Raw genomic sequence first — 25,764 nt, 5'->3', positions numbered from 1 at the left:
CTCTGCATCTGTTCCCATCTGCTGCTGGAGGAAGCCTCTCCGATGATGACTGGACAAGGCACCGATCTATGACTTCAGCAGAACATCGTTAGGAACCATGTTATTGATTTTTTTTTTTCGAGTTTTATTGGTTTTATTACAGGTCTCTGGGCTGTCTAATCTCTGGTTCTTGGTTACTCAATGTTGGGTGGAGTGAGTTCTGTGGAGTGGGTCTTAAGTCAAATTAGACATTGGTTGGCTACTCCCACAGTATCTGTGCCACCATTGCCCTAGCATATTTTGCAGGCAGGACAGACTGTAAGTCAAAGGTTTTGTGGCTGGGTTGGTGTCCATGTCTGTCTTTTGGTAGCCTGCAGAGTATCTTCCCACACCAAAGAGCACACTAGAGCAGAGGGGCGGAGGCTCCGATAGCCCCACCTTTTTATCTTCCTAATCTGTTCTGTTAACATTTTTCAGATTTTATTACGCTTTGTGATTCAGGGAGACAAGCCCACTGTTGTGGTGTCATATAGATATCTGATTATTTTATTGCCACTGTGCAGAATTTATGTCATGTAACCCTTTCAGATCTGCATGATGTATAGGCTGTCCTATCCTGCTTTTACAGCTATGAATCCTAAGGTTAGGGAGAGGAGAATGGTAAAGGTCATGCAGCTGACATGTGCAGAGTCTGTAAGACATTTTTGTCACGTTTTGTGATTTGACTTCTTTCGAAGGAACATTTACTTTAAAAATACTGTGTGAAAAACCCTAGCAAAGGTATCTTGCCACGGACTGGTGAGATGGCTCAGCGGTTAACAGCACTGACTGCTTTTCCAGAGGTCATGAGTTCAAATTCTAGCAACCACATGGTGGTTCACAACCATCCATAATGAGATCTGATGCCCTCTCATGTGGTGTCTGAAGACAGCTACAGTGTACTTACATATAATAAATAAATAAGAACCTTGGGGCTGGAGCAAGCAGGACCAGAGTGAGAGGAAGAAGGGAAGGGGAAAAATATATCTTGCCACCCCATTCCCCTTCTTGGCTGTCCCCTCCTCTCTCCTTCTCTACCTTGTTTCTGAGACACAATGCAGCAATGAAGTATTAACATTTAGCCTATGCTGGTGTCAAACTTGAGTTTGTTCTGCGCCAGCCTTTTGAGTGCTGAGTTTACAAAGTTGTTACCATTTGAAAAGGCACGCCCTTGATAGTTTTCATTCAACAAAAAAAAAAAAAAAAAAGAAAGAAAAAGAAAAAAAGAAATCTTTTACCCAAAGTTTCAGAATCCCTTAACTTGCTCTCTGCCTATGCCATTGATCTACAGTCTCACAGGCTCCAGGTAAGTGAGCAGCTTCCCCCCTCCAAAGACAACAGTATGCACACCATCTCTGTCATAGGGCCAACTTCCTTCTAAACCTGGCAGTTATAGTTTAGCAAAGATGTTTTTCTTTTTCAGACTGTTTCTAATGTAGCGGTAGTTCATAGTGGTCATGTTCTGCGACTATTTTTGTGTGCTCTCTGTCTAATTTGTCTGCTTACTTGCTGTGTTTGTGCATGGTGCGTTGCAAGGGACCTTAGCTCTTGCTTACCCTCTCTGATAAGTCTCCCTTCTAAATTGTCCAGCTGGTGATTGACAGGGTGGATTCCTTTTTTTTTTTTTTTTTTTTTTTTTTTTTGTAAGAGCCTTTGAAACGGTTTGTATTTTCCATTTTTGTTTTCAGTATTCAGTCACCCGGTTTGTGTTCCTTAAAGATGCAGGTGATCAAAGGGAAGATGTTTATATCGGAAGCCACATGCCTTGCCCTGAAAACCTGAATGGGTACTGCATCCACGGGAAATGTGAATTCATCTACTCTACTCAGAAGGCCTCTTGTAGGTAAGTTGGCTGCTCATGATCAGGGCTGAGAAACTTGTTTCCATTGGTCATTACTGCCTTATAGACTGACTAGCACCACATGAATAGTGTTATCTGCAATAGATAAGTTTAAAATAAACCAACAAATCATCATCTATACATCACCCAAACCTGGCAAGAAAAATGCAAAGATGAGAAACAGGCCAAATTAGGGTTTGGAGGCTGTGAGCTTAACATCTTTACGATGACATTTTAATATTAATTTGCCATATTCCAACGCTATTTTGATCTTTCGGCAATCTGTCACAAGGTGGTTGAACGACTGAAGAATATATTACGAATAGAGAAGGAATAACTCCAATAAAACATATGCTAAAATAGATTTCTAAAAATAAAGGAGTAGGGATGAGGAACCAGGTGTGAATTGTGAGAGGGAAGTGGAAAGAGTGTCAGTCTTCAGCTCCTGTACTCCAGAGACGTTGCATAACTTGTTCAAGGTCAACAGCAAGTTGGAAATAGAGCCGAGAAGAAACTAGACCTCAGAGTCCCTGACACACAGCCTGAGGAGCTCAGTGTGGTTTGCTGGTGTGTGTTTGTATGCACACGTGTGCATATGTTTGTGTGTGTGTGCGTGTGTGTGCACATGTGTGATTATCTGTGCATGTGTGTGTGCATGTATGTTCATGTGCGCTTGTGTGTGTGTGTTGCTGTCATGAATTGCATACTGTCTTGTGTCTGGTTAGCCAGGCTGGGTTTCTGCAGACAAGGGGTGGGCCATTGCTGTCCTTCCACTCACTCCTGCTTCTGGGAGTTGGGCAGGAACCTGCTTCCCTCTCTTATGCAAAACATCAAAACAAGGAGAGTTGTTGCATTTTTCTTTTTCTTTATCTATCCACAGGGTAAGGACTCTGCTCTGGCCCTGGGGCCTCCTGGATCCCTCTTCTTTAGCTCTCTTCCTTTTCCTCCTGCATAAAGATGAATAGCAGAGCAAATGCTTTCACTGTTAACGGTTGAACAGCTCTTTGTAAAAGCCGGCTTTTCCCCATGGACGGTTCTCTTTGTCTCTGAAGGAGCTAACTTCTCTGTTTCCTCCCTCCCCAAACATTTGAAAACAACAACTGTATAAAACAGAAAGGATTGCATAATGCAAACCACACAAGCAATTCTTCAGGTTTGTCACACAGTGGTATAGAAATCTTCGCAGAAGTTCAGGTCTTGACAGCCTGAGATGGGGCATCCTACATCGAGCTGTGGGGCCACTGTCTGTAATTCCACTCTTGGGAAGATGAGGCAGGAAGATCATGAGTTCTACACCAACCTGAGCTACATAGCAGGCTCCCGACCAGACAGGGCTACACAGTGAGATGCTGTCTCGAAAACCTTCAACAACAACCCAGAATGGGTGCAGTAGTGATGTGTGTGTGGCATGTGTAGCTCACTCCATTGGCTTTGTAGTGTTATAGTCAACAGCAACTGTCACTAGAGCATAAGCCTGTTACATCAAGGACTCCATCTTACGAATTACTTTCTTTCTAGTTCCTAACCCAGTAGGTCTGTAGCAAATAAATTCCTAATAATACAGTGATTATCAGCTTTCCCATCTTCTCCTGAATGGAGAAATTTTGGAAATGGTAAAGAATTTCTTTCCTATGTATTTATTATTCTTAGAATAATAACAGCTTGTAACTTTCTATTTGTGTATTTATAGCATTTGTAAGAATCAGGCTAAAATATCACGTGTCTCTAGTATTAGCCAGGGATGAATAACCATTAGCCATAATCCTTTTATTAGACTAAAATCTAGTGTTATCCCACCATTGATAGACTAGCTTATTCTTTCTGCCAAATTCCATGGTAATGGTTTGTTAAACTTACATATATCAGGGATCTTGGGATCTTGTCTTCAGAAAATATTTAGTAACCAAAATACAATATGAACAGTGCTGTCATCTGTACAAGTGCATGAGACAGTTTGAGACTTCAAACATAGGGGAGGCCGAGGGAAGAGGGAGGAAGTGTACAGAGTCTCCTAGGCTTCTGGCTATGGAAAACCTGTGAATAGGAGAACTCAGAGAAAGAGGTTTTGGGGAAATGACTCTTCAGTTTCACATGTTGGTGTACTATGCCTATGGGCTATCCATTTTGGGAGATACAAGTTGGAGAGTAGACGTGAGAATAGTCCCGCCTCTAGCATATCCCCTCTAGCATCTGTGGTAACCTGTCTTCTAGGCCTCCTGCACCCACCATTCCCTGTATTGATCTCCAGTGTCGTCTCTGTTCCACTCTCGCTTCCTCTATTGACACACCTGCAGTCTAGTTTGTTCCAGCCTCCACTGGACTTCCACTGGCCGTCATTGTCACCCAAGCAGTCCTCCTTCCTCCATATTACATATCTTGATATAAATGATTTTACGTGTTTATAAATATGAGTACTTGATTTCTTCCATGAAGAAACTCATTGCATTTCTCTCGCAGAAGAATTTGTGTTGTCTGGTCTGGCTCCAGTTGTCATTTCTGGTCTCTCTTGAAGCCACTTCAGTAAGCTTTTCATCTCCAGCATCCTAGAGAGCCTGTTTATGGCGAAAGTCACTGGTGAAGTCTTACTGTTAAATTCACATCCACGTGGATGGCACCATTTCTCACGTGTCATCTGTTCTTCTCTTGGCTTCTGAGATGAAACTCTTTCTGGCCTTATTGGATATTCCACTCCTGGTTGGTTTCCTCTTTGCTCCCTGACTTCACCGTGATATAGTACACTACAATTCTATCTTGTGCTCTTCCCAAATGACTAGATCTGGGTCTTTTGTAGATGGCTCCTAATTTACATAAATCCCAGTCCTTTCTCTTGAATATGAGGTTCAAGTCTGATTCCTTTACATTTCCTGTTATGTCTGGCTCAGTCTCACCGGGACTAAACCTCCCTGCTCCCCTAGCCACCATAGGCCTATGTCCACCTGCAACTTTTTCCAATGTCTCTTCACTTGTTCAAAGAGAATACCACATGACACCTTACACCTTTGACTCTCTCATGTTCTCTATATTCTAATTAGTTGAGAAGTCATCTTAATTATTTTGTTTCAGAATATATCTTAACCAAAATTACAGCCATTCTCAGTTCAGGCACCACACCCTCATATGCATGCATGTACACACACACACACACACACACACACACACACACACACACACACACACACCCCTTTTAACATAACCATTTAGTTTGCTTATGCTTATTATGCCTTTGGGCTTCCACTAGAGGATAAGCTCTTTTCAAAACTAAATGCTTTAAAAAATATTTGTGTGTGTGTGTGTATGTGTGTGTGTGTGTATGAATGTATGTGGCACTGCTGGCACATGCAGGCTTTGGCCCGCATGTGGAAGTCAGAGGACAATCTCAGGTCTCCTTCATCTTTACCATTTTATTTCCTTTGAGACTTCAGTGTCTCTTATTGGTCACTGCTGTGTAGGTGAAGCTAGCTGGCCTGTAGCTTCTGGGGATTCTCCTGTCTCTGTCTATCTCCATAGGATCTCTGAGAGACACAGGTCACTGCATCTGACTTTACATGTATACAGGGGATCTGAACTCGGGTCCTCAGGCTTGCATGGCGAGTGCTTTACCCCTTGACTCATTTCCATAGCCTGGGATTCCACTCTTTTGTTGCCTTGTTTCTCTGAATGCTTCCTGTAGCCTTACCTGAAACCCAGCAGGCTCTCTGTAAGTGTGCTAAGTGGATAAGGAGTGAAGGAGATTCCCAGTGGGCTGAACCCCTGGATCTTCCTTTAGTAACACAAGAGGTGATGGCAACTTAGAACTTCATACTCTAGATGTTTGAAGACTATTAAAGTTGGTTGTGGAAAGTAATATCCAGGGAGATGACTTGAATGATATGTGGTCTAAAGGTTCTTTTTGATATTCTGATTTTAATCTTTGAATTAAGCTGATCTGTCTGGGAGCTATACATCTCGGGTATTGTAGCTCTCCGTGGAGCTGTTTTGATTTTACTGAGCTGTGACTTTGAGTCATTATTCTACCATGAAGGACATTATTTTAAAAGTCCCATGGGTCTTCATTATAGTATTGGATTTACTGCTGCTGTGTTGTTGAGAACGATATTCTCTGTATTAGAAGGTGCCCTCTTTAAATGAGGACCAGAGAAGGGAAGTTCCCAGGAGTTTAATAACAGAAGTAGCTGCTCCTTTGAAATGACTTGTTTGATTTTATTTTATGGAGATTGCTTTTCGTGTCAGTTCTCTTTTCCCTCTCCTGTGCCCCTCCCCTAGTCTTCCTTTCCCTCTCTCTCCTCCTCTCCTTTCTCCTCTTCCTCGCTTTCCCTCTTTCCCAGTCCAATGGTGTTAATATAGTACCACCACAATCAAATTTAGCACATTTTTGAAATCTGTCCTTTACTCATTGTTGCCAAATCTTCCTACTGGCCTGAGCCCCAGGCAACCAGTAATTTATTTTCTGTCTCTATAAGTCACCTATTCTATACATTTCTTATTCTGTCTTAAGACAAGGTTTTATGTATCCCAGGCTGGCCTTACAGTCACTATATAGCAGAGGATGACTTTGAACTCCTGATCATCCTGCCTCCACCTTCTGAGTGTTGGGAAGACAGGTGTGCTCCACAGCACCTCGTATAGCTGATACGGAGAATCAAACCCAGAGCCTCGTAGATGCTAGCCAAGGGCTCTGTCAGCCTAGCCTAGCCACATTTTCAGACTTCTACATTTCACGTAAAGGGAGTGGTATAGTGTGGTCTTTGGCGCCTGGCTTCGTTCACCTGGAAAGCTGTTTCTAAGTCTTCAGTGTCATAGCTGTCTGTCTGCACTCGGTTTCCTCTGAGAGCTGAGGCACACTCTGCTCTGGGCGTTGGAGCCCATGTTTACATCCAGCTGTCAGCTGATGAACACTGAGTTCGTATACACATTTTGGCTGTTCTGAGTGCGGTTGCTCTCAGCACTTGTGTTTATGTGTGGACACATGCTTTGATTTACTTGGATAAATGCTTAGGAGTGTAATTACTAGATCCAGTGCTAACCCTCTTTAACCTTTCAAGGACTTCCAGCCTGCATTCAAAGCATCCTTCCCATTTCTCATCATCGTGTGCAAGGCTGTCACTAGCATTTGTAGTCACCTTACTTTTTGATCTAGGCAGGGGTGTGGGTGTGTGTTGATAGTCTACTGTGAGTGCTTGTTTTGGGGTGTGTGTTGCTAGTCTAATGTGTGTGCTTGTTTTGGGGTGTGTGTTGATAGTCTACTGTGAGTGCTTGTTTTGGGGTGTGTGGTGCTAGTCTACTGTGTGTGCTTGTTTTGGGGTGCATGGTGCTAGTCTACTGTGAGTGCTTGTTTTGGGGTATGTGTTGCTAGTCTAATGTGTGTGCTTGTTTTGGGGTGTGTGGTGCTAGTCTACTGTGCGTGTTTGTTTTGGGGTGTGTGGTGGTAGTCTACTGTGTGTGTTTGTTTTGGGGTGCATGGTGCTAGTCCAAGGTGTGTGCTTGTTTTGGGGTGTGTGGTGGTAGTCTACTGTGTGTGTTTGTTTTGGGGTGCATGGTGCTAGTCTACTGTGTGTTTGTTTTTGTTTGTCTGGTTTTGGGGCAGGTTCTTGTGCTTCACAGGTAGTCTTCGAACTTGAAATCCCTGTGTCTCAGCCTCCTGAGTGCTGGGATTTCAAGTATGTGCCACCATATTTGATTCTCTTTTTGGCCAATTCCGTATCTTCTCTGGAAAATGGAGTTCAGATTCTCTGCTCCTTAATTAGTGGGTGTTTTTTTTAGGAAGCATGTTTTAAATTAATTTTTATTTAATTATTTTTAAGATAGCGTGTGTGTGTGTGTGTGTGTGTGTGTGTGTGTGTGTGTGAATGCCTGTGAGGCGAGCAGTCAGCCTGTGGGAGGCAGTCAGATTTCACCTTCCACCTTGTGAAGTGAGATCTCTTATTTCTTCTGCTCCTGTGCTGTGTATTCCCGGCCAGCTTCTGGACAGTTCAGTTTCCAACTCCCACCCCACCCTTTTCCCTTCATTTCCCCATCTCCTTGTATGACAGATTACAGATGTGAACCATTGCATCTGCCTCTCCCCCCAGGGATCAAACTTGGATCATCAGGTTTATGTAGCTATAGCCGATGCTCTGTCTCCTCAACCGCTCACTTGTGTTTTATGTGTTAAGAGTACAAGTCTCATGTCAGATCTGTAATTTGTAGTTGTCATTTTCCTTTGTGCAGCCGCCTTTTCACTTTGATGATGCCTGTAACCATGAGTATCTTAATTCTGATTTATCCCAGTTTGTCTTTTTAGTTTTTTGTTTTGATGTCATGTCTAAGAAATTATTGCCCAGTCTGGGGCTGTGAAACGTTGTAATGTTTGTTTTTTTCTAAGAGCTTCTTCAGAGCTTTAGCCCCTACATTCCGATGTGTGACCCATTGTCTTGGTTTGCTTTCCATTGCTATGATAAAAGCATCATGACCAAAAGCAACTTGGGAAGGAAAGGATTTATCTCATTTTAGACTTATAAATGTCACAGTCCTTCACTGAGGGAAACCAAGGCAGGGACTGAAGCAGAAGCCATGGGAGAACATTGCTTACTCACTGGCTTTCAGGTTCATGTTCAGTGACCTTTCTTGTATCCTCCAGGCCTACCTGCCTGGGAATGGTACTGCCCACAGTGGGCTAGGCCCTCCCACGTTGATCAACGGTTAAAAAACAAAAGACACACAACTTGCCTGCACGCCAGTCTGATGGCAGCACTTCCTCAGTTAAGGTCCCATCCTCCCAGATGACTCCTTTTTGTCAAGTTGTAATAACTAACCAGCACATCCTCTTTTAGTTAATTTGGGGGTTGCAGCAAAGAAGCTTGGCCTCACTGCATGTATCCCAGTTTCCCAGGATCATATTTGAAGACACTGACTTCCACCAACTCACCCTAACACCTCTGTCAAACAGGTTAACCAGCTGTAGGTGTGTGCTTTACTTCTGGCCTCTCAGTTTGGTTCCGTGACCAATGTACTGCCTCACTCTTTTTGAATTTTCTGAGGTCAAGAACTCAGTACAGATCTTCCTGGCAAGCATCCATGAGCCCTAGAGAGAGTCAGTGAGCACACACAGATGCCCAGTGAGCACACACAGATGCCTAGTGAGCACATACGGATACCCAGTGGATGCCCAGTGAGCGCACACGGATGCCCAGTGAGCACACACGGATACCCAGTGGATGCCCAGTGCACACACAGATGCCCAGTGAGGACACACGAATGCTGTGAGCACACACAGATGCCCAGTGAGCACACACAGAGCTCCCACATGTCAGTGCTTTCAGTCCTGTCAGCTTAAAATAGGAGTTTTTCTTCTGTTAAATATCCTCAGTGTTTCCCTATCAGACGATCATCACCGGCTGCTGATAGTGTCTTTATATTTACCTTTAATAGATAGTTGTAAGGTTAGCATCCACTTGGCTGCTTTGTGCTGTTTGCTTAATAACTTATTTTCATCTCCCCTGCATATTAAGTGTTTATGCTGTTTACACTGAAGAGTGTCTTGAGTATAATTTGGTGCTGTGTCCATAGAATTGTAAATGTTTCCTCCTTTTTATTCAGTAGTTATATTCCCAGGCATCTATCCTAAAGAATAGGTCTAAATGCAGAGGACACTTTCATTGGGTTCTTACTTTATCCATTTTCTCAGTGTGAAATCTGGAGACAACAGATGCATCTCAGAATGGATAGGCCAGTTCCTACACGGCTGCGATTCTACTTTAAATGATGGTGATAAAGATAATTTAGTAACCTCAAAGGTGGTCTGATGAGTATGGAGGAGGTTATCCCCATTAAGAACAGACATGAGAAAACACGCATCTCCCCCATGGTAGTGGAGAGATTTTTCTACTCCTGTTTAAGTTTTATTGTTCTTTTGTATTTTAACTTAAAAACTTTGATAATATAAAAAAATTAATTTCTTTCAAGTGTGGCAATGCACAGTAATATCTCTTGGGAGCTGGTTCTAGGCCGGCTAGGGGCACATAATGAGAACTTGTCTCAAAAACAAAACAACAACAACAACAACAACAACAACAAAAAAACCAAAAACACTCATATACTCATGTGACTGTGGTGCATTCAGCCATAAATGAGACATCTGAATCACCCTCCCTTCCCCATGGATCAAGAAGTGTGGTGTAGGAGAGGATAGAAAGATGGTACGAGTCAGAGGTTGCTGAACACTGGAGTGAACAGTGCCCTATGGACATAGCAGGTCCATTGCGCTGTGAACTCACAGCAGCTGTAGCTTCCTGAACAAGACCTGCACAAGATCAGTCTAGTCAGCGGTCCAGCATAGAGAGGGGAAGGGCTCGTGAGCCACCACCCCGAACTGGTGAGCACTATGGACATTGATGGCTATAGGAGAGGGAGAATCTCTTTCTTGAGGGGTATATGGTCCCTGGTAAGTGGATCCTGTTCCAGTGGATGGTCTCACACCTGTGTGTATATTGGAAGCACAAATTAAACCAATGGATTAATAATAAAAAAAGAAACAAGGACATGAGGTTGGGAGGGCTTGGGGTTAAATCTAGAAGATAGGGGGAAGAATTAGGGAGGGTGGGCATGATTAAAATACATCGTATGCATGTTTCAAAGTCTCAAAGAATAAGAATAGTACATTAACAATGTAATTCTTACGGGGATTGCTTTTCCCCCCTTGCAGATGCGAATCTGGTTATACTGGACAGCACTGTGAGAAGACGGACTTTAGTATTCTCTATGTAGTACCAAGTAGGCAGAAGCTCACCCATGTTCTTATCGCAGCCATTATTGGAGCAGTCCAGATCGCCATTATAGTAGCAATCGTCATGTGCATAACAAGGTAGGTAATGACATAGAATGTGTTCTTTAAACTAGACATTGGTAGTTGTAAAGCAGAGGAAAGCTTATTTACTGAGCTAGGGCCCTTATGGCTGCCAGTCCATCAGGCAGAGTTCTACCGTCTGGCTCACTAGACAGAATTTCCACATGGGTCTGACTTCTCCCTGTCTTGCTTCTTTAGAATATGTGCAGGAACTTATTCCCGGAGTTAGAGACATATCTGAGTTATAAGCAGAGGTGTGAGAACAGTCCATGCAATCAAGGAGGCTAGGGAATCTTGGAACTGTGCACTGTGAGTGCTGACTTCAGGGACAGTGGTTGTAGCCGAGTTTCTGGAAGTTTCTGTACATTCACAGAAGAGCTTGACTATTGCAGCAGTGCTTTAAGTCTTGCAGAACTGTGATGTGTTTTATGGTCTGGGAATGAATGCACTTTACCCGTAGTAAGTGTAGCAAGAAAGAAAGCAACCATCAACTTTAAAGATAACCTTTTCTGACTACATCATTGGCTTAACATTGCTCCCTATTCTAGATTACAGTGGTAAGTCAAAGGCTTAAAAATGTTGTGTTAAAAATAAAAGGGCCAGGGCACAGGGGCCAGCGAGATGGCTAGTGAGTAAAGGCTTCTGCCACCAAGCCTGATGATCTGAGTTTCAGTCCTAGGACTCACATTGTAGAATTGTAGAAGAAGGTAACCAACTCCCCATAGTTGTCCTCTGACCTACACACACACACACACACACACACACACACACACACACACACACACACTGAATAAATAAATGTTAAAAAAAACAAGCATTCACTATGTGTTAAAAGACTTATCTGCAGCACAGTTGACAATAAATGGATGTTTCAAATGGAGTAGAGACATGTCAGACTGAACTGGAAAAGTCAGAGCAGAATGTCCTGCCCTTCCATCTTCTCTCCTTGCTTCTTCCTCACCTCTTCTTACTTCCTAAGGTTTGGTTCTCATGTTCCATGAACATATCTTTGTATTCTCCTGCCTTTTTGGGGAGCGGGGCTTGGGGCAGAGAGTCATAGCATATCAAGCAGATACTGACAAGCTGATTGGATTTATAGGCTTTGTAATGCAAGGCCTGGAAAGAGACCTTCAAGTGGTCCCATTGCCCCGGAGGCAAAATGGTAAATCTAGAGATGATGGGAAAATGTTCTCCTAGTAGCTGATACTCTTCATGAAGTTTAGGCGCTAAAGCCAGCATGCTTTATCCCACAGAACAGATGATCTGCCTTCTGGCAAGGTGACTGAGCATAAAATTGGGCAGTAGATCAAAGCTGGGACAGAATGCCATAACAATGACAACAGGAAAAGAAGATGGGGAAAACATGTAACGGCCTCACGGCAACGGCCATCTAACACAGGCTCAGAGGTTAACCACCTCGCCTACGGTCATTCAGCTAGCAAGAGGAAGTGCCTGGGTTTGGATTCAGTGCGGTTTGATCCTTCAGTCATTCCTCTTTCTACTGAACCATTGAGAGGCAGGGCCATGTTGAGCTGTGTTGGGATTAGGCCAGCCAGGTATGGCCTGGAACAGGGCACAGGAACCTAACTTGATGTTGTCAAGGTTTAGTGTGTTTGAACCCTATTAATGGTCATGTGCAGAACTGATGGGCTGGGGCTGCTGTGTGGTGAGAGGAGACCATTTAGGGCATTGGTAGAGGAAAGCCCCACGTGGTAGGAAGAGTAGTTATATTGTCCTGACATTTGTGCCACGTTACAGCCTCATGTATGGCCATGTAAGAAACACAGCCCTTCCCCACCCCAGCCCCTGAATAGCCTGCTGTCTTGTGTGTGGAATGTTGTGATTATGTTCTTGAACCACACCACTGAGTTTTTGAGGCCCGCCTCTCCCGTGTAGTCCATTAGGGGACAGCTGTATATATCCTTGATGGTTGTTTCTTGTGAGGAATCTTCCTTTAAATGGATGTTCCTACCACCTCACTTATCTGTGAGTAGTGTTTTCTTCTTTTATGCTTGGAATCTTTTATTTTTCAGACTCTTAGAATGACAGATTGGCAGGGACTTTGAACATGTCTCAGCCAAACTCTTTACTGTATAGAAGGAAAAGGCCTGGTCCCGGGAACTTGGAATTCCTCCCGGTCATGGTGGGTTAGTGGCAGTTGAAGCCAGTTGCTTGGCCTGTCAGCCAGCTCCCTCATTATGAAATGGATAAGATCCCAGTCCTGCCTACATCAGACTATATTTATAAGGATTAGTGAGAGAAAATCCGTTGAAACCACCAGAAACATTGTCATTAAGGCTTTTAAGCTAACGCAAAGCAGCCCTCTTTGAAACTGAATGAAAACATGGGATATTAGAGCAAATACAGTGGAAATGGTCTTGTAATGTCACTGTTTCCATGAAGCAGCATTGAATTTGCACAGATGGCTACTACTGATACTAGGCGGTTATTACTGACAGTAGCGTCCAAACTCAAAATGGCCAGAATTCATGTCAGTGCTTTACTCGGCATTTACACATTCCCTTGTAAGAGCCAATCATGCAGTCTGGTGGGTAGAGAGAGGGATAGCTACACTGTCCTGACATTTCTGCCACATTAGTGCCACCTTTACTGAAATGTAAGAGCAGAGACCAAGAGTCCCTCACCTGTAGGGTCCCAGTCTCCAGGGCGGTTCTGTGGCATGCTGCAGCTAGGTGTACACCAGGTCTGCCTGACTTGTTTCCTCGACTGCAAGGCCTTCGGTTCATTCTGTCTGAGATCATCAGTGCAGTGCTACTTGGTCTCCGCCAGCGAAGCTTTTCTTGTCCTGTTTTTGACCCTGTGATAATGCTCAGGAAAAATACCCAGATCAGCATCTTTCTACTGTCCCAGCGATCAATCACAGGAATTGAGGAGTTACCGGGCCAGAGAGGCAGGCATCCCTCTTAGAAATGTGTATCAGCAGTGTGTGACCCCTCCCAACAACCAGTCATTATGCCTGTCCTCATTTTGCCTTGAACTACCCACCTGTCCTCATTTTGCCTTGAACTACCCATCTCTTTCTTCCTTCTCTAATGGGGTGCAGTGTGGGAACTGTGTGTTACTTTGACGTAGATTAAACATTCTTAAATGATTTTGTTTTGTAATTTCTGTATTTTCATGCAACAGAAAATGCCCCAAGAACAATAGAGGACGACGGCAGAAGCAAAACCTAGGTCATTTTACTTCAGATACTTCATCCAGAATGGTTTGAGCTGCTGACTTTTATATGCACACTGACCACGTGATGTACATTTATTATGTCTTTTTTTAAAGAATGGAAATATTTATTTCAGAGGCCTTATTTTTGGACATTTTTAGTGTAGTACTGTTGGCTCGTATTTAGAATATTTAGCTACAACAGTTTTTGACTGTTTAGTAGTCTCTGTTTTATGTTTTTAAATACGGAAATTGGCTTCACGAATTTGTAACACATGGTAATACTAAGACTTGTTCTTTATCCATGGAATGTAATATTTTTGCAGAGACGGATGGACCCACTTCATGGTGGTTATAAAGTCATACTTCTTCCCCAATGACCACAGCAAATGACAAAGCATGAACTAAAAGTAAAGATGTTTACAGATTACTTTTCTTACAGAAAGAAAATCTAGAGGACACTGTGTTTAAATAGATATTTAAATGTTTTTGAGATTTAGTACCTGATTTTTTTAGACACTTCCCCTATTGCATGAGCTGCAAAGCTGTGTGTGTGTTAGATGTAACATATTTATAAGCTGTATGAACTGGAATGGACAGTTTCTCTCTTTGAAGAAATAATCCTAATAATTTTAAAAGGTATCTGGGAATTAATGATGGAACAGATCACCGAAAATAGATTTAGATATTGTCAAGATAGGGTATTTAATGAGCAGATTGGAATAAAACCTACGGTATCAGTTAAACTACTTTAATACATATTCATTTTTAAACATTGTATTTGTTTTAATATAAGTGTACAAATTGTATCAGTGTTTGTGAATACAGTGCAGAACTAATTGTTAATGATTGGTGCTCTGAAAGTGAGCTTAAAAATGACCTAAGACCTCTAATTCAAATCTGTCCTGTTGTAGCTGTATTAATAGACGATTGATGTTTAAGTCTGAACTGTGAGTAGGATGTATCGAGGTGTTTAACGTGTAGTTTAGCCAGTCAAAAGTATGCATGTAGAATTTAAAGACTATGTTTAAACTTAAATATTAATTTTAATAATTTGATTTGGAAAAGCATGTTATAATATAATGTTTTCACTATACGGTCTGCCTTGTGTGCTTATTTATTGTATTCTTTGATATTGGTCTGTTAGTACTCATAATAGGTGAAATTCATAGGACAAGAAGATCACAGTTCAGAATCCCCTTTCTTCTTACAAACTACCCCTTGAGATGATCCAAAGAGAAAAACTTTGTTCAGTGTTTGGAGCTACTTGGCTTGCAGGCTTAGTATGAGTACCATAGTGGCTTTAGTGAACTTCTTCAGACAGCTTTCCCCTTCCACCCACACAGATTTATTTGAGATCCTTAGTCAGTCGGCAAGCATGTTTGGAACTGGCCCCGGTGCTTTGCAAAGGCTCATGTTGCAAGGCAGTCACGTATGGGCACTTGTAGTTATAAATACTTGACCACTCTCCAGGGTGCGGTTTTCAGCCCTTTAAAGCAGCTTCGTTGCCTGCTACCAGGCCGACTTTTGGCTCCGAGCGTAGGAACCGATTGCCGTAGGAGATCTTCTGCTGAGAAAAAAGTAAAATGGAACACAACGGGTCTGCTTCAAATGCTGGTAAAATCCACCAGAATCGACTGTCAAGTGCGACTGAAGATGAAGACCAAGACGCAGCTCTCACTATTGTGACTGTGCTGGACAGGGTAGCCACCGTCGTGGACAGTGTGCAGGCAAGCCAGAAGAGAATCGCGGAGAGACACAGAGAGATGGGAAACGCGATAAAGTCTGTCCAGATCGACCTGCTGAAGCTCTCACAATCACACAGCAACACGGGCCACATTGTCAACAAGCTGTTTGAGAAGACCCGGAAAGTCAGCGCTCACATTAAAGATGTGAAGGCCCGGGTTGAGAAGCAACAGGTTCATGTAACCAAAGTCGAAACAAAGCAGGAAGAAATAATGAAGAAAAACAAATTCCGAGTGGTAATCTTCCAGGTAAGCTTGACTTGGGGCCAGCTGGATGACCGTCATCCCTTCCATCCTTGGCTGTTGGGTCACAGGGGTTTTTAGTGTCACATCTCAGCCATGGTATATGGAATATACTGAGCTCACTGAGTGGTCCCCTCGGGGGAGAGAGACATTTCTAACCAATGCTGCTGTCACCCATGGGTCAGACTTCTTACTGGTCATGGAATGTGAACTGTGGCTTGCAGCTCGGGCTATTTCTTGCCTTTGAAACTCAATACTGTCAGGTTCTTTCAGCATTTGAGTCCTATTAAGCACAGTGACCCAGTAGACTTAGAATGTTGGAACCAAAAGGGTCCTAAGAAATCTCAAGTTTAAAAACTATCTTTGCTATACATAAAAGAAGAAACCAGGAGGGTCAGAGCATGCAGTTCAGTGATAGAACACTTGCTCTTGTGGTCGAGGCTTGTGTTTGACTTCCAGCATCCCCCTAAAAGAAAACAAATTAGGACCCAGCACCCTGGCAGTGATGGTTTTATTCTTACCAAGAACCCAACCAGTAAATCAAAAACTCTGAATATAGTTTATCCATTGATTTTTTTTTGTATTATTTACAATAAGAAAAGCTACCTGTTTCCAAATGAATCATTAGGCCATTATTTGTTTTTAAAATGTTGACTGTTTTTGTAAGACAGTCCAACATGTAGTTCATGCTGATCTAACCCTCACTATGTAATAATCCAGGCTGGCCTCAAACTATGGTGGTGGTCCTGCCCCAGCCTCCCAAGTGCTAGGATCATAGACATGAGTCACAACTTCTCCTTAAGTTTTGTTTTAATATTATCCTTACTACAGTAATACAGTTACAGAAGTCCCATAGATAATTCCTTACTCAATTGAACCCCCCCTTTTTTTTGCTAAGTTCCTATAACTGCTCAATAATTTTTAAAAAACCCATGGCAAATGCATATATTGTCTACAGTACATTTTTTAAGCTCTTGTAAATTAAAAGGGACAAGTTGGACTCTTTAGCCACGTTAAGAATGAACGATGATAGGAAAAGACAAAACAAATGATAGCAGGGTTCTTTGCTCACCTACTTAAAGACTGGCCAATACAGAACTGTAAATCCGAAGTGCAAAGGTGAGGAAAGACCCGCCTCTCCTGTTCTGCTTGTGGGAGAATCAGCTGGAATAACATTTTGGAAGACATTTTACATAGTGTGTATTATGAACTTAAAAAATCCCCAAACCTACTGGCCCCCAGATTTCATGTCAGAGGATTTGTTATAAGCATAAACTCAGGAATGTGTGGGAATGTTCATCCATGCATATGCACAGCTATGTACTTTTAAAAGTGGAAGTCCGTGTGTACAGAACCCTAGAATAGTAAACACAACATGAAATAAGAGCACAGTGGGCGGAACCATCCAGCCTGTAACCTTCACGTTCTTTGTGCATTCAGCAGTGCCCCAGACACCCTGAGTGCTCAAGTTACGCTGGAATGGTCGAGTGGCATTTTTGGATTTGTTTTTAGGAGTCCACAGGTTATTTAGGAAAAAAAATAGGGAATTTCGAAAATAGAAGAATAAACTGGTGTCTTCAGAATTCCTTTCCCATCACCTTTTTCTTATAGGCTTATAAAGGCCTTTCTCTAGGTTTAAAAATGTCACCTGATTTCAGGTGTCCATTCCAGCATTGGTGTACTCAGTGGTGAGCTGCACGGGGGACTGAAGGATAGATCCATTCACCTTCTGGGGTGTCAGCCTCTGCCTGGGTGCTCACCCTCCATCTGCATGCATTATGTCAGGAAGTATGCTTGGGGTTCCATGTGTCTGGGGAACCTATATGCAAAACAGTTCCCTCACGATTCACAAAAGCTACAGCAAGGAAACAGAAATTTCACCATCTACTGATGTAATTCTCTCTCTGACCCCTACCTGAAAGCTGTTTTTCTGTTTGTCTCTATTCTCTATAACTTGTAGTTCCCTCCTGCCTTGGGGGCCTACAGTTCCCTAAAGAAACTGAGAGGTACTAGTTAATGATAAGGCTCTTTTCTTTTAAGATAGACTATCTTGAAGATTCTTGAAAATTAAGATGTTTAAATTATGCAGCAGCTTGTCCAAAAACCAACAACAACAACAACAAAAACCCCAATTGCTATCTTTTATAAGCCTACAGGGAAAATATGAAATCTTATCTTATGGACCTAAGACTCAAATTCATGTACTTGTTATAGGTTAGAATGTATATAGATATGTACGATATTTACATGGTTATTTTTAGCAGTTAAGATTAACCTTAGTTAATTATCATAGTTATTTGAAGATTGTCCCTTCTAAAATTATTTGAAACTGAGCTAGTCTGCTAAAGTATGTTTTCATTTTCATTTTTGATCTTCCTTGAGTTTTCGCAAGCATCTTTTTTTTTTTTTTTTTTTTTTTTTTTTGCTGATAATACTTATGTCTTCTACAGTTGTGTTTGTCTAAGCTTTTGACAAATTCTGGATGTTGGCACTTAAAGATTGGCTAACATTCTTATCCAGGTTGTTTCTCTTTGAACACTGGTGATCCCTCTCCCTGTGCATGGCATGAGCCACAGAATATCTTCTCATAATTCCAGTTACTTAGTAAGCACAAGTCCGTGGTTCCAAAGTTTTGAGTCTCTTCTAATGATAAGTTCTGGACTTCTGTGTATCCAAACTGTTCCTATCTGTGTTCCTTTTATACTGATTCACTTCCACTTTACTCTGATCCGTAGTATTCATTCTGTTATAAAAATCATCCTTTAAACCAGGTGTGGTGGTGCCAACCTACAGTACTGTCAGTTGCCAGGCTGAGGCAGGAGAATTGGGAATTCAAATATACTGTGAGTTTGAGGCATGCCTGAGCTATGTGAGACCCTGTCTCAAAAACAGTGGAAAGCTAATTTTAACTGGACTTGACATAGAAATGTGATTGTATTCAGAAGTCAACTATAATTAACCCCAACAACCTTCTATTATTAGTAGAGAGTTTGCCCTTAACTCACAGTAGTACCAACTCATGGGGGCTGTGATAGGTTCCCAGGCAAGGTCTTTTCCTACCCTTATCTCTGTTTGACTGATTTTGTACTGTGTGCTGTGTGTTTGAAGAGAAGGGTGTGTGATATTCCAGTTTCCCTGTGTCTGATGCTTTCCCTGCAGGATTATGGGGATCTCTGCCTACCAAGTAATACCCTAATACCCTTTGGCTCTTTCCTTTTCTAATTATACCTTCTTAGGCTTGTCCAGCCCACACTTTTGCTGAGGCGGCTCCCCACAACAGGTGTCAGGAAGGGAGAGGAATAACTTCCCTGCCTCTAACTGATTCATCAGAGAGTCATGAGACACCCACTTCTGCCTCTTTTGTTGGGGAGGGGTGGGGCTCATGAGTACGCTGATCCTGTAGCCAAAAATGTCATTTAAATTAAAGAATTAGATTCTAAAGATGCCTTCTTGACTATCAAGCCGGTCACGTTTGAGAGTATTTGCAAACATCCTTCTTGTGTGTTTATTAAATCTGATGAGTGGAATCAACCTGAATCTCAAATGTCAATACCATTTCTTTTAGAAATTGTAACTCATGGTTCAGTTTTTAAAAATCTCATAACTCCTGAAGTTTGGCCTGTTGTGTTTTCGAAATAATCTCTGAATGGCACACTGGGTTTCTTTCACTGTGCTGGCCTGTCTCTAGCAGATTCCCTTCTGACACTCTTGGCAGAGTCGATCTCTCTTCTCTTCTCTTCTCTTCTCTTCTCTTCTCTTCTCTTCTCTTCTCTTCTCTTCTCTTCTCTTCTCTTCTCTTCTCTTCTCCTTTCTTCCTTTTTTCTTCTTTCCTCCTCCCTCCCTTTCTTCCTTTACTATTTTTTTCTGTGTAGTTCAGGCTGGTATTGAGTTTGTGGTCCTTCTTCCTCATCCTCCTAAGAACTGGAGCTATAGTCATGGACCACCATAGTAGCAAAATAAAGCTTTTAAGATGACTCATTTGATAGGAGACTTTGCTTGGCCTGAAGTCATCCAGAGAATGGTATATCATTTTCCCAAAGTCAATTTCATTCTGAATTTTGAGATACCCTTTATGTCTGAGGAGTTTTGAATGAAACACCACTCTGTCTTCTGATCTTTTGACTTGTGTGTGTGTGTGTGCGTGTGTGTGTGTGTGTTCGTGCATATGATGTGTATGTATAAGTATGGACACAAACGTGCTACAGCATGTGAATGAGTCCAAAGGACTGCATTTCAGTTTTGGGGAACTGATTTTTCTCTTGCTGTGGGACCTGAATTTAGGTCATCAGGTTTGCTTGGCGAGTATTTTTTACCTACTGAGCCCAAACTCTTCTTTTTCACATGAGTTCTGGGGGCTGAACCTAAGTTCTCTTGTGTGGCAAACTCTCCACTGCTGGGGTCCTTCCCAGGGAGTCTTCCCCAGGCACAGAGAGGAATGTTGGAGGGTCTTTGAAGACAGGGTGGCCTGTAGAAGAGATAAGGAACCTTCTAGGAGAGGGAGTGAGCCAGGCACAATGGTCAGGGGAGTCTCTCAGCTGACGGACTAACAATCAGGTGCTTCTTTATTCAGGTTTCACAGACAAATGATTATTCAAGTGATACAGAATATGTGCTTGATCTTTCTTTACATGTCCAGGGTAACAAGTTCAATTACAATTAGAAAATACAAACAGAACAGATATTATTATTATTATTATTATTATTATTATTATTATTATTATTATTATTATTATTATCTCTGTAACTTCAATTTAAAGAATCAAAAGAAGTCTCCTCCCAAGCAAACACATTTATTATATGACAGCCTGCTTTTAGGTTGGCACATACTGTGTATCACAGCAGTGGAGAGTTTGCCACACAAGAGAACTTAGGTTCAGCCCCCAGAACTCATGTGAAAAAGAAGAGTTTGGGCTCAGTAGGTAAAAAATACTCGCCAAGCAAACCTGATGACCTAAATTCAGGTCCCACAGCAAGAGAAAAATCAGTTCCCCAAAACTGAAATGCAGTCCTTTGGACTCATTCACATGCTGTAGGGCGTTTGCGCCCATACTTATACATACACATCATATGCACGAACACACACACACACACACACACACACACACACACACACACACACACACACACAAGTCAAAAGATCAGAAGACAGAGTGGTGTTTCATTCAAAACTCCTCAGACGTAAAGGGTATCTCAAAATTCAGAATGAAACTGACTTTGGGAAAATGATATACCATTCCCCGGATGACTTCAGGTCAAGCGAAGTCACTGCTCTGTCATTCTCCTTGCTTGTCCAACCTATGTGCCTTATCTCCAGCAGAGTGCCTTTTGCACAGCATGGGTCAAATCATGCCACTGCTGTCCTCAGACCCTCGAGAAGGCTTCCTGTCAGAATAGTAACATCTGTCCTCACTATTGGCCCTAGAGCTTCTCTTGACCTGGTCTTCTCAACTCTCTGCCTGGGGGAAATTAGGGCATTTGAATTGATTCTTGAAGAAAGCTATCATTTGTAAAGCTAAAATAGAGGTTAAGGGGCATTGAAGATAAAGGCAGTCATGTATACGAAGGTGTATAGAATGTTAGTGTCCAATTACTTGGCACTGAAATGTGACATGAACATCTGCAAATACATTGGGGAAGTCCCAGCTATCCTGGGATTTACATCCCAGGATGCTATAGGGTGCACACATCTTGTTAGAGGGTTCAAAATCTTTTGTGTTTGAGGAATTTAAGAATGGTTTGTGTCTCTGGGCTTGAGAATTGGGAAAGTGGGGTCAGGTCAAGAGCTTGCTAAGCATACTGGAAGGTTCAGGTTCAATCCTGAAGCACTGGTGGGCTCTCAGAAGTCTTCAGTGGGTTATAACCCAATTCTGCTTGTAAAAGCATTTCTCAGGAAACCCTCAGATAATGGTCTGGAAGGAGAGGGATTGGAGGAAACTGATAGCCCAAGGTCAGACCTGAGGTGATGAGGAGCTGAGGTAAGGCGTGGGTAGAGGAGTGAGAAGTGAGCTCAGGATTTTACAGTGTTACTAATGGAGCTTGATGACTAGTTGACTGTGGGACAGTGTATTTGGGGCAATGTTTCTGAGGTCTCTACCTTGTATGTTGCCCAGATGGCCACCAATGCTGAGAAAGGCAGGAATGGCAATATAAGGAGAGAGGATAATGGATGGGCCTTGAGGCTTGTACTTCTGAGAGGTGCCTCTGCTATATTTAGATGGAGAAGTTTGTCAGCTTTGGAGTGGAGAAGCAAAGATACAATATTGTGAGACAAAGGCCAAGGAGAGAGACCCTGAAAGATGCAGGCTGGGGACAGACATCACAGAGGTATACGGTATGGCCAGAGGTGGAAGCTGGCGCCTGCTGCACAGAAAGCACTCACATGCATTGCTTTTCTCTCCTTCAGGAGGATGTTCCTTGCCCCGCATCCCTGTCTATTGTTAAAGACAGAAGCCTGCCCGAGAACGAGGAGGAGGCCGAGGAAGTCTTCGATCCCCCAATAGATCTCTCATCGGATGAAGAATATTATGTTGAAGAAAGCAGATCTGCCAGGTTTAGAAAGTCAGGCAAAGAGCGCATTGATCATATTAAGAAGGCATTCTCCAAAGAAAACATGCAGAAGACACGGCAGAATTTTGACAAGAAAGTGAGTGGAATTAGAACTAGGATAGTCACTCCTGAAAGGAGAGAGAGGCTTCGGCAGTCAGGAGAGAGGTTGAGGCAGTCGGGAGAGAGGTTGAGGCAGTCGGGAGAAAGATTTAAGAAATCGATTTCAAATGCGGCCCCCTCAAAGGAAGCTTTTAAGATTCGAAGCCTTAGGAAACCGAAGGATCCCAAGGCTGAAGGCCAGGAGGTAGACAGAGGGATGGGTGTGGATATCATCTCAGGTAGCCTGGCTCTGGGGCCCATCCATGAGTTCCACTCTGATGAGTTCAGTGAAACAGAAAAGGAGGTGACCAAAGTAGGGTACATTCCCCAAGAAGGAGGGGATCCCCCAAGTCCTGAGCCTTTGAAGGTGACTTTTAAACCTCAGGTGAGAGTAGAGGATGACGAGTCACTCCTGCTGGAGTTAAAGCAGTCCTCATAGTGGATTTAAGTATGAGCATCCATCACTTGGAACCACGTGGTCATAGTTTGAATGGTGTAGTAATTTATATTCATACACAGTGGAAAGGCAAATGGTATAAAAGCTTCATTTCTTACCTTTAAAATCCTAAAGATGATGGAAATATATAGAATTTTCTTATAATTTCTTTGGGAATTCTATTCCCCTGAGAATATATGACTCTGACAGCATCGCCCCCCCCATCCCCCTTATGTCATGCCTTTTTGTGGTAGCTCTTGGCCAATGAGAAAATAGTTGCACGGCACAGATCAGTTAGATGGTTGGTCATTCATAGGAATGACAAATCTGTGCCCATCATTCACCAGCAAACTGTAGATTTGGGTCAGGATTCACACATACAGTCTCAAAGGGGAATAGCTAATGAGTACATTGTGTTGCCCAGATGTTCACATCTGGAGACTCATTAGTGAATCAGTACCCTTATGAAGCTTATGAAATTCTTGGGTCAGGGAAAGGAAATAGAAGTTTGGGGCTTGAACATTTATTTAGCTGTGGCAACATAACTTTTATTACTAGTGAGGCACTTGGCTGGTCACCACTTATTCCCAATGGTAAAAATGGAGAGGGTTCGCAGGTCCTCTACTTCTTGGAGGACTTGAGATCTGAGGGGATGTCACAGAGTGTGTGAGAACGAGACATAACAACAAGTGGAGAAGCACAAACCACACTGGCCTCCCTTAAACCAAAACGGAACAGTTACATCTATGAAGAATCCCTTGGCACAGACTCGGAGGCCAGAGTTGAGCAGAAGCTGAGGTTGTTCTTCACAACTCTTCACGGAATGAAGAGTGAAAAACAGATGCTTGGATGGACGCTTTCCCATTAAAGGCTGAGACCAAACCTTGGCATTTTAGCCGCGCCCTAACATATTCCTTGGAAATCTGGCTCTAATTTCCTTTAGATTTGGATGTGGGGTAGACACGTGCAGGTTTTGCTTGCACAGCACGAGGTAGAAGTCTGAGGCTCGGTTGTTCTGAGGCTTGGTTGTCAAGCAGGTTTTTCTATGGTCTGCCCTGATGTGCTGGGCATGGAAATGACCTCCGACACGCCTGTTTTCCAGAATGAGCCCTTTAGGGATAAGAACAGTGCCCATAAGCTTTTGTCACAGCCTCTTTGGAGAGTGTCCAATTCCTCTTAACTCTTAGATTTAGATCTGGGTGGTCAAGAAGTAGATACTGCTGCTGAAGGAAACAAATACCGATTCTGCGCTTCCAGCCCACTGAAATCTTTGGGTCATTTTCTTAATATGGAAAAGATAGTGAAATTTCTGATATATATTTTTTTTACTTACATTTAGTTTAATTTGGAATAATCATGTAGTACTTAAATATATGCAGGTATGGGGGGCATGCCTTCTTGGATGTCTTGGAACTTTCTCTGTAGACCAGGCTGGCCTCTAACTCACAGAGACCTGCCTGCCTCTGCCTCCCCAGTGCTGGGGTTACAGGCGGGCACCACCACCACACAGCATCTTGGTATCTTTTAATACTGCAAACTAAAGCATGTGTAGCATTGAATAAAACTTTGAAAGAATAATTCCAGACACATTTTTATAACAGCTTAGAAGGAGGTTAACTGTGTCCAAGAATAAATTTGAATATGAAATGATGTTACTGCAAAATGTGAGGCCCAGTGTTGTGGTTGTAAATCTTTTAACTGGTGATGAATGGTAACTGCAATATGCAAATGAAGGATGAGTTAACCGATGGTTAAATCAAGGCTTGAGGGAATATAGAGAAGTTACAGATGTGGTAAGTCGAGGGTAGGAAGAATATCGAGAAGTTACAGTGGTTGTTTTCAGTTTGTTTCATTTGGTCTAAAATATTTTTTTCTGCAAATATCTGGGGCTTTTGTTTACTGACTCATTAATACTCAGCCTTGACAGCTTGTGACGCATTGCCCCTGCAGCTATATTAGAGTCTGGTTGGGAAGGAGGTATGGCCAGCTCCTTGTCTTGCTAGAGTTTGGCACCAGAACCACCAAATGATTCATGTTGCCGACAGCTCATTGCAACCCCGTGCTTCATTCTCAGTACCAGGATTTCCCCTCCGTGTTGGGAATATATTTCAGCATCTTTTCACGTTTAGGACATCCCTAAATCCCACATTCAGAATCTCTTGTACCTTCTACCTGCTTCCATGGCACGGAGAAGATGGGCTGCAAAAGTCACACACTCACTTAGCTTAAGTCATATTCTAGTCAGTGTTCATTATTTTAAAAGTCTTGGGAAACATCGGTTTACTTACTGATCTATAATGCAGCATTACACATCAGAGTTTAAATAATTTACTCAAGTCAAACCCGTAGCAAGATTTACCCCCTTCTAGTAATGAGATGGAGCAGAGCAGCTGCCACAGATGCCAGGGATGGGGACCCAGTGTTGAGGCTCTTCCAGGGGAGATAGGGAAGTGCAAGCCTATCTCCTGCATGTGGTGATCCAGGTATCCGGAGTGAACAGCGGCTTGGCCCCTGATTACAGGTTATAGAGAAATAAACATGGGCGTTCGGCTTGCTGAGAGTGGACTTGTATGTATTTCCCAAAACAAGTTTTCATGAATGAAAAGTACAAGCCAAAAAGAAAACATCCGACCATTTTGTCTTCTCTGCCTTTTATACACATTAAACAAGTTGTTTTGGAACAGGCCTGGTAGTCATGGCGATTCTTATTTTAATTAAATATTTATTTATGCATGTCTGTGTATATGAGTGTACACTTGTGTGTGGAGGCCAGAAGAGGCCATCAGGTGCCCTCTGGCAGGTCACCTATTCTCTGGTGGCAGGCTCTCTCCCTGAAGGT

At 42.6% G+C, this 25,764-nt stretch overlaps 2 protein-coding genes across 4 annotated transcripts in view; both read left to right on the top strand.

Moving 5' to 3' along the window:
• The window catches only part of Tmeff1 (transmembrane protein with EGF like and two follistatin like domains 1), a 78,407-nt gene extending 63,457 nt beyond the window's left edge, over positions 1-14,950 (top strand). For all 3 annotated transcript variants that reach the window (XM_034502732.2, XM_034502731.2, XM_076934992.1), the window contains exons 8-10: positions 1,738-1,861; positions 10,539-10,697; positions 13,827-14,950. In XM_034502732.2, coding sequence (XP_034358623.1) covers positions 1,738-1,861; positions 10,539-10,697; positions 13,827-13,911 — 368 coding nt within the window. In that variant the 3' untranslated portion in view covers positions 13,912-14,950. The remainder of the gene's footprint in view (positions 1-1,737; positions 1,862-10,538; positions 10,698-13,826) is intronic.
• A 110-nt stretch (positions 14,951-15,060) lies between these two features.
• Cavin4 (caveolae associated protein 4) lies at positions 15,061-25,604 on the top strand. Its single transcript, XM_034502971.2, has 2 exons — positions 15,061-15,850; positions 22,248-25,604. The coding sequence occupies exons 1-2, from the start codon at positions 15,443-15,445 to the stop codon at positions 22,926-22,928; spliced, it is 1,089 nt and encodes a 362-aa protein (XP_034358862.1). The 5' UTR covers positions 15,061-15,442; the 3' UTR covers positions 22,929-25,604.
• The last annotated feature ends 160 nt before the right edge of the window (positions 25,605-25,764 follow it).

Source organism: Arvicanthis niloticus, chromosome 5, assembly GCF_011762505.2.
Source record: "Arvicanthis niloticus isolate mArvNil1 chromosome 5, mArvNil1.pat.X, whole genome shotgun sequence".
Classification (NCBI taxonomy): Eukaryota; Metazoa; Chordata; class Mammalia; order Rodentia; family Muridae; genus Arvicanthis; species Arvicanthis niloticus.
The sequence above is the reverse complement of the archived record's forward strand: the minus strand, read 5'-3'. Positions and strand labels throughout refer to the sequence as shown.

What these genes read in the sequence shown, in the direction of transcription:
- Cavin4 (XM_034502971.2), top strand. Translation starts at nt 15,443, where the DNA reads ATGGAACACAACGGGTCTGCTTCAAATGCTGGTAAAATCCACCAGAAT. An exon ending in TCCGAGTGGTAATCTTCCAG is followed by an intron (nt 15,851 to 22,247) that starts GTAAGCTTGACT and finishes TCTCTCCTTCAG; the next exon opens with GAGGATGTTCCTTGCCCCGC.